The 19,353-nt window shown below is 37.2% G+C and overlaps 1 protein-coding gene across 2 annotated transcripts in view; it reads left to right on the forward strand.

Annotated features, from left to right (window-relative positions):
• The window catches only part of Dnajc24 (DnaJ heat shock protein family (Hsp40) member C24), a 47,634-nt gene that overhangs the window by 15,602 nt on the left and 12,679 nt on the right, over positions 1–19,353 (forward strand). For both annotated transcript variants that reach the window (XM_027422312.2, XM_027422313.2), the window contains exon 3: positions 18,506–18,644. In XM_027422312.2, coding sequence (XP_027278113.1) covers positions 18,506–18,644 — 139 coding nt within the window. The remainder of the gene's footprint in view (positions 1–18,505; positions 18,645–19,353) is intronic.

Below are 19,353 nucleotides of genomic sequence, written 5' to 3' on the forward strand. Positions count from 1 at the left end.
AACAAGACACGGCCATGTCAATCAATGAGTATCCCTCTAAACTATACTTGTGTTGATTAGAGAATCACTCCTACAGAGTCTTAGTGGCTCTTCCCACCAACTGTTTGATGCTGCCTTATGATAACTGTGATTGAAATAATGAAACACAGAAGTGATCTTTGAGGGTATGTTTTCCTAACATCTTAAGAAGCCTCAAGTGTTCTAGTTGGACTCACAGAGTCTCTGTCCACATTAAGGTCACCTGTCTTGTTTATTGAGTTTCATTTTAGGCATATTTCTCTTATCATTGAATGGAAAGGATTAAGTATTGTCACAGCACTCAAGTCTTATGTATTTAATCCCACATCAAGTTTGAATGTATGTGTATTAAAATGCCAATGCTTTTACATTTGATTTTCATGGTAGCTTCCTAAGGCCTGTAAATAATCAGAATCTGACTAAATAGTCAGAAATTATATTTAAGGAAACTTAAATATACATTTTAGCTCTACAAAAACATTTCTGCAAAGAAAAGAAATAGGAAGGTATTTAGAGCTGATTCAGAAGAGAAAGGCAGAATTCATCTGTCACATTTCTCTTCTTTTCTGTTCTCTCTCAAGGGTGAAGCACTGGGGGAATTCAAGTCAGTGTGCTCATTTCACTAATATGGCAGAATGATCAATTAATAGAAGAAGAGCAGGAGAGCATTGACAGAGCACACCACTTAATTAGTATCGAATACCTTGGTGGCCACCAAGAGCTGCAGGTTGCTATAGGAGAGCAGCACAGGGGTCGGGGGAGGGGTGTCACTGTATGTCACCACTCTTTATTTGCAAGGATGACTTTATCTTGGTGACAGTTCTTCAAGTCTTTAATTATACAAAAACCAAAATAGAAGTTGTTCCCAAACATAGAGAACAGGTAGGGTCAGCAGTGTTCTAGTGATGGTCATTGGAGGAGACTGGAGGTCAAAGTTTACTTTAAATTTGAAATGTAGCAGTTCAAAGTGTAGTGCAGAGGTCAGCCTTCTACTTCATAGTTTCCCACTATTGTAGATTTAGTTCCTCCAAACCCACCTCTCAATGCTTCTTTTGGAAAACATAAACACCATGAATGTTTCGAGCTTTAGCCCCTTCCCTGACACGTCCATTTCCTCTTCCAATCCCCTGTAGCCCAGCTCCCCTGTAGCCCTTTCTTTAAAAGCCACCTTCTCTTCCCCTTCTTCTGCTGGCTTTTCCTGCTTGCCCCACCCTACGTCCTCCTCCTCTTCCTGTCTCTTTTATTTTGTCTTCCTCTTTTGTTCCTTGTTAGAGTTGCCAGTATTTAACCTCAAAAAGAGACTCTGTTTGACTCAAGGCTGTTGATGTGCTGATGTGTTGTTGATGTTGTACTGTCTTGTTAATGTTGTACTGATGTGCTCCAAAAGTTCTAACATCTGTCAAATAGGCCAAGGACTGTCTTAAACATTCCTGCTTAAACATTCCTGGTTGTTATGATGGCCTTTTTGGAGGCTGGATACAGCAGAGGTTCTAGCAGCCAAAGGGACACATGTGTGCTCGGCAAACATGCACACACACACACACACACACACACACACACAGACACACACACACACAGACACACACACACACACACACAGAGACACACACACAGACACACACACACAAATTCCTTTAAGCTCTGGGTTATTCTCAGTGTTCCCAAAGGAACTGGGAAAAGGTGTGTTTTTTAGATAATTACAAATCTCTATTCTTTTTGGTTAATTAGCATATGCATGCTTGAGAGAGAGAGAGAGAGAGAGAGAGAGAGAGAGAGTTTATGTGTTTGTGTGATTCCTGTCCTGAGTAGGCAAATCTGCAAAGACACAAAGTAAACTAGTAGTTGTTGGGGGTGGGGGTGGGAATGAGATGAGAATGACTACCACCAATGAGCACAGGGTTTCCTTTAGATGAGATGAAGATGTTCTGAAGTTACTAGTGATAGTGTGCAACTCTGTTAAACATCTAAAAAAACAATGAATTGAACGACTTAAAAGGGTAAGCAATAAGGAGTGTGAATTATGTCTCTATAAAGCAAGTTGGGCCCATACTCTAAATCTTAGTGGTTTAGCAGAAAGCAAGAAATAGGAGTTTATAGCCAGGCCCAGTGGTATACTCCTATGATCCCAGCATTTAGGAGGTGGAAACAAGAGGATTAGGAATTCAAAGCCAGTTTGACAGCCTGTCTCAAAAACAACAATAAAAAACAAAGCAAATTCATACCTTTTTTTAATAGATAAGAGTAGTGCTAATTTTAATTTTTATTATTATTTTTGTGTGTGTATCTTGTTTTTGAAACATTATCTTACCAAATCATACAATCTGGCCTTGAAATCATGATCCTACCATCTTAGCAACTCAATAGCTGGGATTGTAGCCACCACACCTATCAACTTTAATTATTTCTTGTAAGTGCACAAATGATAATAAGCTGGGCCCTGCCCTGGAGGATTACTTGTAATCTAGCCACTTGACCACAAAGCACTATTTCACGTTCTTGCTCATTTCAGTAACACCACTTAATATTTTCTCAATCCGTTTTTGCAAGTGAAATCATAAAGTTCTGGTTTAAATGTGTACTAATTATATTAATAAATACACTTAATTCATCACCTTTAAAAATGTATAGAAAAATATATACTTTGGGGTAGGCTGAGATGGGCATAAACTGGTGAAAATGTGTTTAGGAGAAAAGGGTATTCTTCTCTGTCTTTTGTTTTGATATATCAACTTAGGAATTTTTTCTTTTTAATGGTGAGTTCCTAAATTTAGAGTAAATAATTGTGGTTCTGTATGTTGTGATTATCCAAGAACAGTCACCCCCCACCCTTCCCATTACTAGCTTGTAAATGTGTGAGGTAGTAGTCATTACCAATTATAGCAGAATGGAATAGTCATTAACAGTTATAGCAGAATGAGGGATATATATAGTAGAAAAAGTTCTGATTGTACCTAAAGAACACACAAAGCAATTCCATACCCATTTCTAGCTTTCCCATCAACTTATAAGCTTTGACTCTTCTGTAGGAGTGTGATAGAAGTGTGTTGCATTGCAGAATGACAGAAGGAGGCCCTAATCTTCTCATTTGTCTCTCACTAAGAGAGACAGCACTGTCTTCATACTTTTAGAAACCTGTGATGAGGCACCTCAAATGTACGGCCTTCATCACTTTGTTTTGTGGGGTGACAAGCATAGTAGACAATACATAAGTGGGGTCTGGACGACAAGCAGGTTTCTTACCTTTTTCAAACATGGAAGGAAAGTGAGGCCTTGAAAACCAGCACTGCCCTCCACAGCAGATGGTCAGAACTGTAGGTAGGCATACTTTAATGCCTATGGCCTCTTTGTCTGGAAGGTGTTTGGGAGATACTGCAAGGAAGACTAGAGGAGAAAGAGTAAGAGAGGCAAAGTGGATGAAGAGGAGTGTTAGGGCCAAACATGGCTGTCTAATGTTTGAAAGGTAAGAGCAAAGACATATGGTTGTTTGCATTTAACTTATAATACAAACTATTTGGGTTTTTTCTTTCTCTTATTTTGGGGAGAAAGAGATTAGGGCTACAATGAATATGAGGGTATTAAAATTTATTTAAATAAAGATTTGTTTATAAAATTACTACAGATTAGACCCAGGCATTGGTGGTGCATGCCTTTAATCCCAGCACTCGGGAGGCAGAGGCAGGTGGATCTCTGTGAGTTTGAAGCCAGCCTGGACTACAGAGCCAGTTCCAGTACAGGGTCCAAAGCAATACAGAGAAACCCTGTCTCGAAAAACAAAAACAAACAAACAAAAATTACTAAAGGTTAAGAATCTGCTAGATCACTCCTAATGTTATGTTAATGCTTTCATAAGGTGAATGAAGGTGAAGCAATTCTTTATGAGAAAAACTGTTGGGGATGCTATTGTGATTAACAAATTTACTCATGGAAATTGCCTTCCTACCCTTCTCGAAGCTTTACTTCCCCCTTTCATTTCTCAATGGATACCCAAAGGAATTTATCTCTTAAGAGATAATAAATACCTCAAAGTATTGTGATAAGTAAACCCATTAAATATAAGAAATCTAATTAAGAATGCCAAAATAAAGCCTGTTTTTAGCTGTACTCATTCAAAGTTTCTTAGTGGTTTTATATATTCTAATGTGTTTAGAACAAGTATGTACTATGATGTCATGGATTGCTGTCTTAGAAATTATTGGCAAAAAAGAAAAATAGAAATCCAAATGTCACCTATGTTGGATAGTTTATATCAGTTGACACAAGCTAAAGTCATCTGAGAGGAGGGAACCTCAAGAAAATGCCTCTATAAGACTGAGATATAGGCAAGCCTATGGTGGTGCTAGCCTTTAATCCCAGCACTTGGGAGACAGAAGCAGGCAGATCTCTGTGAGTTCGAGGCCAGCCTGGTCTAGAGAGTGAGTTCCAGCACAGCCAGGGCTGTTACACAGAGAAACTCTGTCTCAAAAATACCCAAAACCAACCAAACAAAAAAACCCATTTTCTTAATTAGTGATTGATAGAGGAGGGCCCATTCCACTGTGGGTGGTACCATCCCTAGGCTGGTTGTTCTGGATTCCATAAGAAAGCAGACTGAGCAAGCCACATGGAGCAAGCCAGTTAGCAGCCACCCTTCATAGCCTCTGTACCATCCCCTGTCTCCAGGTTCTTGCCCTGATTGTGTTCCTGTTCTGACTTCCTTTGATGATGAACATGTAATGAATATGGACATGTAAGCCAAATAAATAAACCCTTTCCTCCTCAACTAGCTTCGGTCATGGTGTTTCATCACAGCAATTGTTACCCTAACTAGGACGCCACCTGATTGTTTCTTCTCCAAGATGGATACAGTATAAAGTTGATATGACATAAAATTACAGTGAGGCCAAATATTGAGTCCCACAATGTGGCCACTGGCTGAAGTACTTTCCCTTATCATATCTTTTTATACCCTCAGCTAATTAGAGGAGCAAACTAATTACTTGATCACTAGGGACCAGACACAAAAGAGCAAAACTGATTTAAACTAAAATACATTTTCATCCCATCTGAAGTGCTAACTAAATCAGAAAATTTCAAATTTGGGGCTTTTCTGGGAGGCATTACACATTCAACTTAAATTTATAATTGTTTAGCTGTACAAATTATTTAATTGAACAAAGAGATACCTTATTGATCTCCACCTAGAGAGCAGCCAATAGAAAAGATCATTTGGAATTAATATCCACTGTTGTTTATTTTTAAATACATTATTAAAATATTGTTTTATTAAAATATATTGAAATTCCTAGAATTTTCATACTATATTTTATTGTGCTAGTTTCATAACTTATACCTCATGGTTTTCCTGTGTAGTTGAAAATTTAAGTAAAGTGGCTCAAAGTTCTTATGATTCTGTTCAAAGGTCAGAATTATATGTTTTCTCATGGTATTAGTGGGTTTTATGGAACCTCTCAACATAGTAACTGATTCTCAATATGCAGAATTAGTTATTTTGCATATTACTGTCTTGGGGCAAAGTATCTTTAGGGGATCCTGAAATGAAAAATTTGAGTTAACTGTCAAGGCCTAGGAGAGGTAGCTGGATCATCTGTTGTTCTATCTCTGCATAATGGGGAAGTGAAGAGCTAATGTAACACAAATAATAAAAACCCAGAGACAGATATTGGGGTTTATGCTGAAGATCAGAGAAGTTAAGTGTCCACCCACTAACTCTTACCTCTACCTAGGCTGGGGCAATCCTGGCTCCACAAATCCTCAGTGTGGCTGGAGACTCATTGCCAAAAGACTGCCTGTTCCTGTCTTATATACCTCTCTAGTGCTGGGAATAAAAGCCTAAGCTCTGTTGCTCTTTTAGACTGATTAACTCTCATGTAGCCCTGAACTCATAGAGATCCATCTGCCTCTGTCTCCTAAATCCTGAGATTAACGGTGTATGCCACCACTGCCCAGCTTCTATGGCTGTGGCTAGCTTTGCATTCTGATCCTTCGGGCAAACTTTATTAGATCATAAATGATATATCATCACAATTCCCCTTTTTTGTCTAATAAAAAGAGAAGCTATAAGTACAATAAGTATATACAATGTATACAGGCAATAAGTACATCAACAACGTTTAGTCCATTTGTATTTGACCAATTCTGCAAAAATACTCCATTATCTATGCTATCATGGTGAGTCCAAAGTCTTGTACCTAATTTGCATCATGAAATTATCTTTTAATGTCTCTCAATCTTTTACACTTTATACCTCTTTAGGGACTTTTTTTTCTGAGTTTAGTAAACAAGGAAAACTATAAATATCACTATCTAGTCTTCAACTCTCTCAGAGACCCAAGAAGGAAATATTATTAACTGAATAAGCAGGAAGTGCAAACAAGAGACTTCCAAAAAAATGTGAGAAATGATAGAAACAGATGGCTTCCTGGATAGTCACCCAGGGTTCTTCTGCAACATTGGGGCTTCCATCTTCAGGCTATATGCATAGAATATCTGACAGACTTTTCTGTGAAACAGGATTTTTGAAGGATTTTTGTCTTGTCAAGGTTTTGCAGTCACTCTCTTTGGTGCCCTGTTTGTTCAATTTGGACAGCATACCATCAGCAATTGAGGCAAGAGCAGTTTCTTATCCAGTAGCTTACTTTTGCCACAAAGAAAGTAAACTCCATGTGTAGTTTCTTTGATGCCCATAATCTTCTCTGAAGTAGATTGGTGCTGCCAGTAGTGGACATGTCTCATTGTCATAAAAAAATAAATCTATGTTATTAAAACATCTTAAATGACACATTCTGCAGATCTCTGAAGTATTTGAAAAGTATTTATCTAAAATATATCTCTTTGACCTTGAAAACATACCTATTGTGATTACAAATTCAATCTTAATAGACGACTAATTATTAACCTGCATTTTCTTATTGTCTTATATAGTCAGTAATAATAACTTTCAAGAACTAGAAATTTGTATTACATTGTTAAATCAGCTGTATACATACAATACCTTGAACAAAATTAGAGAAATGTCCATTATGTTTTAACAAAATTAATCTCAAATATGTCAATATACAATAATTGTATACAATATACAGAAGTCCAGTCCAATGTAAAATATTTAAAGCTAGTAGTTGCTTTTAAAAAGTAGATTCAATAATCTACCCTTTTCTTCTATCGTATCTGTATCCCCCGTTTTTCTTTTCAAAACATTAACCTTGAATCTAATCTCCTTTGTTTAGCTTTTTTTTCCTGACCAGTACCAATAACAATATTTGTCATTCTTTAATGACAAATATCTATAACCTATTAAATGACCAAAAACCACTTCTTGGGAAAGTGGGCATCATGTTCTTAAAGTTACTTTCTGCTGTCAATGGCATCTTTAGGTGCTCTGAAAAGAAAAAATTGAGTTAATTGTCAAGTTCTGGGAGAGGTAGTTGTATCATTTGTTGTCCAGTCTCTGTATAATGGGAAGTTGCAGGACATGTCTCAAGTCCTGGATAGAGTAGTCTGTGATGTTGGATCACCTCAGCTAGCCACCTCAAAATTGTTTTCAGCAGTGTCTGTGAGGCTGGATCTTCTCAGCAAGTCAGCTTGAAATTGTTATGTATAGTTTGTAATCCAAAGCTCATCTTTTGTTGGTATTGTTCAGCTGAATGGTATTATCATAGTCCTGGTTTAATTGTCATTGTGGGGCCCCATCCTCCTTTAGGAGACTGTTAGGTGTGGTCATAGTTCACTGCAGAAAACTGGTAGAGATTCAAACCTGAAATCATGTATGGGAAGGTAGATGAAACCTTTTTTCTAGAATTAGTTAGTACTCTATATGACCATTAATATCATGACAAAAACTTTAAATTACATGTATATTAACCTTATAAATTTTTAGATGATATACCTCAAGAAAATCTTTAATGAGTCAAAATAAAACCAAAAGTTTATGATATTAGTGGCAATACAATAGTCCTTAAATATTTTTCTTCTGTCCCATATCAGGTGGCTCTTCTGACATGAGACAGAGATTCTGGATTTTACTTTAATGAGCATGCTTGGGTTTAGAGAAGGAGAGAGCCACACTCCAATTCCAAAGCCAGCTTTAATCTTTAATTGAACTGAGACTACAAAAAGGCCATTTGCATTATATGTCTGCAGAGAAAAGCAGAAACAAACATGTGGGAAGATTTATGAAATCTTATCCTGTTGTAAATGCAATATACCAATAGGCCAATTTACTCTTTTTCTTGGGACAGTTTTTCCTTCAGATGTCTCATTTGTCTAGTGGTCTCTGGATTCCTTAGCTGGATACCTTTATTCTCCTGAAAAGACAAAAAATAGAAGCCCTTACCCAACCCTAGTTTTTGGGAGGTTCTCTTTTCACAAGTTACATCTGATTAAATGAAAAGCATTTGCTAGTTTTGTAGGTTTGTTTAGATTAAACTGCCATGCTGCTTGATGAATTATCATCCCTTCTAATTAAGAGGTGTCTTGTTCAAATCGAATCTTTATCAATTTTAATGGTATCCATAGCTTTTCTTCTTCTGTGGAAACAAAAGCAAAACCTCTTCCCCAATGTAACACATATCCTGGTTTCCATTCTGAGTTCAACACATCTTTGAAGTATACCTGCTGATTTTATTTCATAGTTTTTCCTATTATCCAATGTCTCTCCAAAGATGTTGTTCGTTTCTCAAAAAATTCAAAGTTAATAAAGCACTATGCAATCTATTTCTGTGTTTTTTTATCATCCCTTTCTGTTTATTTAGCATATGCTGTAGAATTCAATTTGATCTTTCTATAACAGTCTGCCTGCCTTGTAGAATTGTGTGGTATATCTGTAATATGCTTTATATTATGGTAAGCAAAAAAAAATAACTTTAATTTTCTTAGAGACATATGCTGGAGCATTGTCTGTCTTAATTTGCATAGTTATACCCACAGTGACCATACTTCTAGCAAATGTGTAATTACTGAATCAGACTTTTTCAAACTCAAAGCAGTTGCACATTGAAAATCTGAATATGTAGCAGTGGTGAAGTATACATATTTTAATTTTCCAAATTCTACAAAACGGAACACATCCATCTGTCAGATTTCATTCCTTTGAGTACCCTTTGGGTTACTTCCTGCAGGTAGAGGAGTTTGGTTATATAGAGAACAAGTAGGATATTTACTTATAGTTTCCTTGGCCTTTTGCCAAGTGATGGAAAAATCTTTTTTCAAATCTTTGCTATTAGCATGGTGCTTTTTATGAAACTCTGAAGTCTTTAGCACATTTCCTATTAATAGTTGATCAATTTCATGATGACCTTGTGCTAGAGGGCCTGGAAGACCTGTATGGGATCAGATGTGTTATATATATGTGAGATATATATATATATATATATATATATATATATATATATATGATTCCTATTAATGATTATGTCTTGTAACCGAATAAATAACAAGTCATTTCTGTATCATCTGGTATAAATTCATTGGTTTCAATATGCAAAACAACTGTTTCTGTATGTTGTGACTCAGTAACTTTACTTAAATTTTATGATTTGTAACCTGCCTTTCCTGATTCATTTGCACCAATATATAATTTAGGGGCTCCAGATATTGGTTAGCTAGTGGCTAACTCTGCCCTCTGATCTTCAGACAAGCTTTATTTGTCAGAGTATAAACAGGATATCACCACAATCTCCAACAAGACAAAATTTTCTTTACTTCTTCAGACATTCTTTCTAAAGTATCCACACATGAACTGGCTAGTAAAATGTCATCCATATAATCATAAACTATAGATTGAGGAAATTGCTCATGTATCATTTCCAAAGGCTGACATACAAAATATTGGCACAGGGTGGGGCTATTTAACATTCCCTGTGGGAGAATCTTCCATTGATATCTCTTAACATGCCAAGAATTATTAAAGATAGGCCCTATGAAGCCACATTTTTTCTCTTTCGTGTGAAGGTATAGTGAAGAAACAATCTTTTAAATCAACAAATAGCATAAAGGGTATGGGATAGGTAGGGTGTTAGTGTTGGACAGGAGAGGAAGGGAGGGAGAGGGAACTGGGATTGACACGTAAAATAATCTTGTTTCTAATTGGAAAACAATAAATCAATAACTATAAGAGGTCATCTTTTAGATAATAAAGGAGGCAAAAGATTTCCAGACTGTAGAGAGCCCATTGGCTGAATCACCTTATTAACTCCTCTTAGATCTGTTACCATTCTTCATTATCCAGATTTCTTTTTAATAACAAATACAAGAGAATTCCATGAGCTGTTTGATTCTTCAATATGCTGAGCATTTAGCTGCTCCTGTACCAGCTGTTCTAAGGCCTGCAGTTTCTCTGTTGTGGAAGGCCATTGCTCAATCTATACAGGTTTGTTCATCAACTATTTTAAAGGTGGGGCTGTTGGTGCCTTTGAAAGATCAAAGCTGTTGTGGCCTGTTCTTGTATAACCTGAATGAATATTTTTTTTCCCAGAAACATACATTTCTTTATGGTTTGTTTCTGAGATTGGAGGAATGCTAATCTGATTATTCTATTTGCTGTAACAAATCATGTCCCCATAAATTCATTGTTGTTTTTCTTTCTTAATTATTTGCCTTTTAAGCTACAACTATCCTATTCAGCAACTGCAACTCTGCTGATACCAGCAGTAGCTAGGCTGCAAGAGCCAAAGTCTGAGGGAATCCTTTAGGCACAGACTCTTTCAAAGCTACTATGGAAATTTATTTAAATCGCTGTCCTACTAAAGAACTAAAGATTCAAAGGTTGAGGTAGAATCCTGCTTCCCAGAGAGGCTAAATACCTAGCAGCTCATCTACCTCATCTCTTCCTGTCTCCCAAGTAGTAGTCATGCTTTTTCTTGCCCCTCCTTATAAACTCTTCTCCACCTGGCTCCTCCCTACAACTTCCTGTCAGCTTCCTGAGTAAAGGTGAATTTTATTTAACCAAGCATATCTTTGCATCATTAAACAAATGTTCCAGAACATAAACAAAAGTAACATACCTTAAAATGATATTGTATCGCAATTCATTGCTGTTAGCTACATATGGCTTCATTTTTCCCTGTCCTTCTGGCTGTATGCATTCAACCAATCTCACATTCTGTTTTACCTGAGATAACATTCCAGTCCCTAAAAACTGATCATTTACCTCCTGACGAGGCTAATTTGGATGCCAAGATTCTGCTGCAACTATTGCTTTATCTACATCTGTGTCTACAAGACTTTCATTGACAATGTCATTTATTTGTATTTTTAATTTTGGTCTTTATTCATTTATAGATGTTTGCCAAAATATTTGCTTTACAGTTTCTCCTGAATTTTTTGTTCTCTCCTCTATAGTTATTCTGTCATCCAGAGCAGTATGGTTTCCTATAATACGTATTAGATTATTTCATTGCTCTGGGAAGGAGTTTCCTCCATGGTGACAGGAAAGAACTGGACTGAATTTCACTTGGGGAGCCTGTGAGTGGCCCCTCAAGGCATTTCCTGACAGGAAAGGTTTGCTTTGACTGTTCCTTGTTGATCTACTGCATTAGTATAGTACCTGTCCTTGCCAGGCCTTCTGCATAATCCAGATGGGAGGGGCATTAAAACATTATTTCTAGTCATGCCCTGTTCACAATCCCTTTTTAGGTGACCTTGTTTGCCACAATTGGAACACTTGTCATTTCATTTTTTTCTTCTAACAATTGGAAATCACCTCTCTTATCCAAAGCAGCATCATGGTCATGAGATTCAATATTGATTGTATCTCAGATCCATTCCTCCAAGGGTGCTGAACTTGTAGAAAGAAGATTTTCCTCTTTGGGGGAGCCTGCCACCCAGCACCTTAATAAGTCACTCACAGAAGCTTATTAGTTGTTATAAACACTGACCTTGGCTTGTTTCTTGCCAGCTTTCCTTAACTTATCCTGTCTACCTTTTGCCTCTGGGCTTTCCCTGTTCTCTTCTGTAAGTCTTTCTCTCACTTTGTGGATTGCTGTGTAGCTGGTCTGGGTGGTTGCCCCCCTGATGTCATCCTCCTTCTGTTCTCTCATTGTTCCTCTTCCTCCTTTCTCATGTTTATACTTACTGCCTGCCAGCCCCACCTATCCTTACTTCTGCCTTGCTATTGGCCATTCAGCTCTTTATTAGACCACCAGGTGTTTTAGACAGGCAAATAATTACATCTTCACTGTATTAAACAAATACAGCATAAACAAAAGTTACACACCTTAAAATAATATTCTATCATAGATCTTGCCCTTAACAGCCTAATTACCCTTTTGCATTGTGCATTAGCATTTTCAGGAACCAGAGATTCAATTATTATTTGTCTAGCTTCTGAATCTGGTATCATTCTATTTACTGCTAAAGTCAGTCTTTGTAAGAAATCCATGAAGGTTTCCTTTGGGCCCTGTATATCTTTAGTAAATGTCTCAATTTTCTTCCCTACTTTTCCAGTTCTGTCCTAAGCTTTCAAAGCTGCTATGCAGCATAAATCCAGAGTGTGGTCACATATAGGAAGACTGCTTTTATACATCACCATAATCTCCCTCTCCAAGAAGTTGATCTTGGGAGATTTCCATACCTCTAGCCCTACTTCATTGTTCAATGGTCATAGCCTCTTCTTTGAACCAGGTACTCCATTGTAATTGAGAATTGGGCCCTAAAACAGCTTTAACCATGTCTCTCCAGTCTCTAAGGATAATTCTATTACTGTTTGATCATGAGTTAACATCTGCTTCTCAAAAGGTGAATGCATGTTATATGGGACAATCACTTCCTTGAGTCTAACATTTCCATAGGAGTCAATTTAACTCTTGCACAGCCTTGGGGATATCTGTCATTTGGCAGTTCTTATGAGGTGATTGGATAAATTAAAGTAGTTGGTCGTTTGAAAACCTTAGGCTATTCCTCTCCAACCTTATAATACAATGTTGAGATTGGTTCTCCTTTAAATTCCTGTTTGGGTTTGAATATCTCTATGATCTGTTTTAATATGTGTTTCTAAGGCCTGTATCTTGGCAGTCATATCAACCAACTTTGTTTTTTAGAGATAAACGAAGAATTATTAAACTGACAATAAGGGTTATCAAAATGATAATATTATGTCAATACTGTTTAAGTTGATTATACCTTCATTTAATTCTTCTAACTTTAAATTATGCATTGTGTAATCATACAGAGACTCTCTCCATCATAATAGTTTTTCCCGTTTTGTAATGTGAGAAAAAATTCTCTTTTAACTATTTTCTTCCTTTAATAATTCCCAATTGTCTCACCATATCTGCCAGTGATGAAGAATCAGATGATGGTAAAATTCAAAACTGCTGCTGTGTATAAAAACAGAAGCTGGAGCATGTTTCAAGGCAGCTACCTAGTTGGGTAGCAGCCCAAGGAAGAGGTTCAGGTGAAGCCCATAACCCGTGGGGGAGAGGGAACCAGCTGTCTGAAAATAGTGCACATAGGGGATCTCATGCAGAAGAAACACGTGTTGTGGGAGCATGTGTCAGGAGCTGCTGCAGAGAGGCTGCAACAAAAAAATTCCAAGCTTACTCAGAGGCTTGGGGGAAAAAAATGAGGAAAACCTAGCTGGCAAGGCAGTGACTCCAGCGAGAGCCCTGGACTGTACCAGTGGCTGACAAGCCACAGGCAAGTGGCTTTGTTGTGAATTTGTGACCCAAAAGTTGGGTGCCAGATGTAGTATGAGTTTTAATTGTTAATAATAAAAACACAGAGTCAGAGATTAGGGGGTGAAAGCTGAAATATCAAAGAAACAGCAGCCAGCCACTAGACCTCTTACCTCTCTCCAAAATCCTCAGAGTGAAAAGAGACGGAATTCCTGTCTCCTCTTGCCTTAAATTTCTGTCGCCACCCAGCTCTCTCACTTCCTGTCTGTTGGTACTGACCTCCAGACTTCTATGGTTAACTAGTGGCTATCTCTGCCCTCTGATCTTCAGGCAGGCTTTATTTTTTAGAGTACAAACAAGATATCACTACATTAGAGACCTCATAAGGTTTCCGATGGGGCACACTCAGCCTGGGGAGTGTGGTGTGACTGGAATTGTTCTGAGGTTTGCACTGGACATTCTAAAAGCCTAGGAAGTGTGGTGTGACTCTGGATTTCTCTGAAGGTTTGTGATGGGCACACACACAGCCTGGGGAGTGTTGTGAGATGCTGGAGTTTTCTGAAGGTTTGTGATGGTCCTCAAGAAGTGGTATTTCTCCCAAGCTCTCAGATCATATCAATTTTGCAGATCTGAGGACAACATTTTGATCAGTACTGGGGTCACATTGTGACAGTTACTCCTGATTTGGGGACAGAGAAACAACTTTGTACGTGGAGAGAATCTAAGTTCAAACAAAATATTCTATATCCAACAACCTGTTGCCAAGACTAATAGGAATGGAGATTTCATACAAAAAGTGTTAGTTATCAGTCAGAAAACAAGACAATGAACACTTCACTGTAAGACTACATCACTGTTTTTGTAATCTTTTTGTAGTGTATTGAAGGATCCTCTATTTGTATATCAAAACAGTTTCCTATTTGTGCTAATGTTTCTTATCCTGAGGTGGCACAGGCATTGAACAGAGGTTCTTTTTTTTGTAACTGAAAAAATTTCCCCATATGTGAGGAAATTATTGGAAAGTTGTTGCTGTCATGCCATTTGAGAATAGTGAAATAAGCAAGAGATAAACAAGCCTTATTTGACACATGCTTGGGTCATGATATTATCTGCTACTACAGGCCCAAAGTAATAGGTCCAGCTGACCATGGACTGCAATCTCTAAAATGTGAGCCAAAAAAAAAAAAAAAAAAAACCCTTTCATCCCTAAAGTTGATTTATCTTAGGTATTTGTTATGGGAAGAAAGCTGACTGAAATACTTGCTTTCCTCATTGCATTGATACACCTTTGCCGAGTCAGTTGACCATATGGAATGTCTTTTTCTAGACTATATTCTGTTCCACTGATCTCTTTGTATCATAGTCTGAGTTCAAGCCTATAGTCTTAGTTGCTATAGTTTTAAAGTAAGTCTTGAATTATAAATACGATAGTCAATTGGTTTACTTCTTTTAAAAAAGTTTTTTGGATTTTGTTAATGTACCAGTATAGGGAAAGTGGACATGGATCTTCCATCAATGAACATATTAAATAATAATAACAGGAGCTAAGGATTTGAATTGGATATATTTGGTTGTCATTATAGACTATCATAAGCAATATTATTCCTTTTTCAACTTTTCATTTTGTTCTAGAATTGCTGTAAAAACAAAGTGAGGTTTTCAGTACCCCAGAGACGTATTTTTCTTCCTTCTGTAATTCGTATATTTTCTTTTTATTACATTTTTATTATTTGGTGTGTGTGTGTGTGTGTGTGTGTGTGTGTGTGTGTGTGTGTGTATTCATGTATGTGCATGCACACCCATTCCACAATTCTCTACTTCCACCATATGAGTCCTGGGGGTTGAATTTAGTTTGTCAGGTTGGAGTATATACCTGACATGTACAGCTAGGTCATAGGATAGTTAGAACTTTTAGGCTTTTAGGAACCTCCTCTCTGACTTTACCAGTGGCTGCACCAGTTTATATTTTCACAAGCCGTGAATAAGGGTTCCTCTTTCTCCACATCATCACTAGCATTTGTTGTTACTCATTTTCTTGTTGGCAGTCAATCTGCTGGCATGAGATGGAATCTGTTTTTCATTTACAGATGGCTAATGATGCTGAATGCTTTGAATATCTATTGGCCATTTTTTTTTCCTTTTGAGAACTGTCTAATAATCTGTAATCCCATTTATTGAGTCTTTGGTGTTTTATAGTTTTTTTTATATAGTCTACATTTTAATAAGCTGTGTGATGATAGTTGATATTTCCCATTTGTAGGCTGACCCTTTATTTAAGTGGTTGTCTTTGCTGTGCAGAAGCTTCCTGGAATCCCATTTGCCAGTTCTTGGGATTATTGTCATTTTTAATGGAATGTATCCAATAACTGGCTCTATAGAATTATGTTGAACTCTAGCAGTACAATCCTCAGAAGGGAGGCTCTTATTTCAGTAATAATCAGGAAAATACCAAGTTAGAGGAAGATTGGATCACATTTTGACTATAGTAGAACTCATAATAAACACTTATAGTGCCCTTCAGTTTGGAGCAGCAGAAAGTTAATTCCCCATTTTGTAGAACTTTCTTCATCAGATTGGTACATGATCTGGTCTACCAAATAGACTTTCTGTAATGTTCTGTTAGAAATTACCTAGCTTTTAATCTGCATTTCTCTTTCTCCAGTGATGTTACTAGGTCATTACTTAATACTTACAACATGCTAAGATTAAATGTTTCCCCATGTAAAATTTTAAAAAATTTCTTCTTGGTTTTTGAAGCAAGGTCTTACTATGTAGTCCAGTCTAGTCTTGAATCTACCATGGATCTCAAGGTGTCTAGAATTCACTATGTAGCCCAAGCTGGCTTCTAACTTGTGACAATCCATCTGCTTAAGCTTCTCTGAGTTCTAAAATTAAGTTGGAGCCACTAATCCTGGCTTTGAAGTTTGTCTTAGGTGTGCACTGGTGGCAGTATTTGGTTGTTACACATAGTAACTTTGATCAGAGTGAGCTTTGGTATGCACGTTGTTATAGGAATCCATTAGCTACAGAGCTTTAACATATCTTGGCTTTGGAATTTGCCTTGACCATCCCAAACTTTGGGATATAGGAATAATGTTTCTAAGCAACATTAGTAAGCCCTGGAAGTAGAAGGTAAAGCAGTAAAGACTTTCTTTTGTTGTTGTTGTTGTAGTTATTTGTTTTTTCTTGAGAAAGGGTTTCTATATGTAGCCTTGGCTGTCCTGGAGCTCTCCATGTAGACCAGGCTGCCCTGGGACTCACAGAGATCTGCCTGCCTTTGCCTACTAAGTGCTAGGATTAAAGGCATGTGTCACCACTACCAGCAAGACTTCCTTTCTTTTCCTCAGTTATTATAGCAGTTAATTTAGGTATCTAACTGCTAATAACTGATGAATTTGACATTAAAAAAAAAGTTTGCTAAAGCTTTAGTTCTTGCTTGCCCTAATATATGAGATGTTTACTAGTTCTTCTGTTTAACCAAATAGCAGAATCCCTTTGGCTCTGCTGATAAGGATCAGCAACAGTGTGGGGAGGTTACCATGACAATGCATCCATTGTTAAAGCCCACAGTTTAAAAGAATTAAACCTACATACCTCCTGAATTCAATGGGAATTCAAGCTATCTAGCTTCCTATTACCATGATTTGATAGGCAAATTTGAATTTAGCAACTTGAATGAAAATTGAGGATACTTGTAAGATCTTGTGCTCTTTTGATGTTCGTAAGCAAGTCAGTGGAAGACTGTTAGTGCCGTTACTTGGTGAGCTATCTACATTCATGTCATAGAATATAGGCACAGCTGTTTTATTGAAATGACTTGAAAAAGAAAAGAAGACAGTAACTAGTTTATCTTTGAAATCTAAATGTGTTCTATTGTATGCTTGATCAAACTTTCAAAGTACTTACTGGTTGAAGATTCTAGATAGTGCTGTCACATGGTTTCTTCTTTACTTTAGAATAAAAAAGTTATACATCTGAGCACCTGCATTGTCACCCACAGATTATTTTAAGTGAAATGTCCTAAATTTAATCTCTCCTCATTTGTTTGTTGAGAGACGTGCTAGATATCAAAGAGACAAGAGAACTAAAGAGAAAAGGAGGGAAAAGGATGTTCCTAGCAGTCCACAATGCAGGTAGCATTTCTCAGTAGAACTTCCTGATTTTCACCAAATAGTGTAAATATTAAACACATTATTAAAAATTTCTTAGAGTTAGAAAGCTCATATGAGAAAGATATTTAATAAATTTATATTCAAAAGTCTTATTGAGTTATTTACAAATGTGGCCTAGAAACTGAAAAATCCAGGGCTGAGAAGAATATGAAGTCTTGTGTTTTTACAGTTAGATGTGTTTTAAGTTACAGTTGTATAATTTTATCAATGTTGAAACCCACTATGTAAGGAAACCTTCATCTGTGTGGTTTGTGTAGTTAGAGGTTTCTCTCCCAGCTTTCTTTATCAACCAATATAAGCAACACATATTCCCAGGGTACAGAAGGAATTCCAGTGTACAGGAGGAGCACATCAGGTTTGTGCTCCTCCTTTTTTGGGTCCTGCTGCTTAGCACATGCCAATTTCTATTTGTGTTAGTCACCTTCTGTAGGTAAATTGTCCATGAGACCAGTGATTCTGTGAGCAAATTATCCAGAAAATTCTGTCTTTGCACGTTGTGACAGATCATGTCACTGGTGGATCTGCAGCTACTGCAGTGGTCTAATTAACCTGGCAGTTGTCTCCTGTGCCCAACACTGTTAACTCATTGCCTTGGCATCCTAGTTTCCATCTTTTCATTATCTTCTTAACTAAAGCTCAGGATTATGATTTTTTTTTTTAAACCTATCCCACTCAACTCTATTCACGGCCCTTATTTTTGATTGGCAGTATCATCCAGATAAACAAAGTACAGATGTGCCAGCAGGAACCATGGAGGAATGTATGCAGAAGTTCATTGAAATTGATCAAGCATGGAAAATTCTAGGGAATGAAGAAACCAAAAAAATGTATGACCTTCAGCGGCATGGTAGGTACTTGTGGTGAGGCAACAGAACCATGGGCAGCTCTTTGAAGCACAGTGTGCAAGCCACACCTGGAGAGCATTTCCCAGCATTTGCATCAAGTTATTGCCATGATCACTCCTCACCCCATCATTGTTTTTAATTCTGTCCTATTCTTAGTAGTGATTATTGTGTGTCTACTGAGAAATGAACAAAACTACTAAGGTGTAGTTTCTTGTAAGGATGAAAGGCGCTTTCTGTAAACTACTAAAAATGTTCAATTTATACCCCAAATTAATATGCATTATGTGCTTAAAACTTCTTGTTACTAAACTTAGTTATGTATGCATTAAATAACTAAGAGTGTATCCTGTAGCCATGTTCATCTGCAGGAAGCTGTTGCTCAGGTTAGCTCCTGTAAAACTCATCTGGCTGTGCCCTCTTTTTAAGGTAGGTTTCATGATTAGCTAGTCTTTATAAGACTGCTGTCAATGGTGCCTTAGGAATGCACATTGCTTAAATAATTTTAAAGGTCATTTCTTTTTGCCTTTTGAAAATAGCTCCTTACCACAGTGACAAGCTGTTGGGAGAAAGAAAGAAAAATGTAGGTCAGGTTTGTCACACATGAACTGTATTACACGAAGTGATAGGCTGTCTTTCAGCACTGGCCTTGGGACAGGAGCCCCTCAGCCTTATATTTGGACTTTCAAGAAGCACCATAATGCTAATGTGGGA

Source organism: Cricetulus griseus, chromosome 6 (assembly GCF_003668045.3).
Source record: "Cricetulus griseus strain 17A/GY chromosome 6, alternate assembly CriGri-PICRH-1.0, whole genome shotgun sequence".
In the NCBI taxonomy this organism is placed as follows: domain Eukaryota; kingdom Metazoa; phylum Chordata; class Mammalia; order Rodentia; family Cricetidae; genus Cricetulus; species Cricetulus griseus.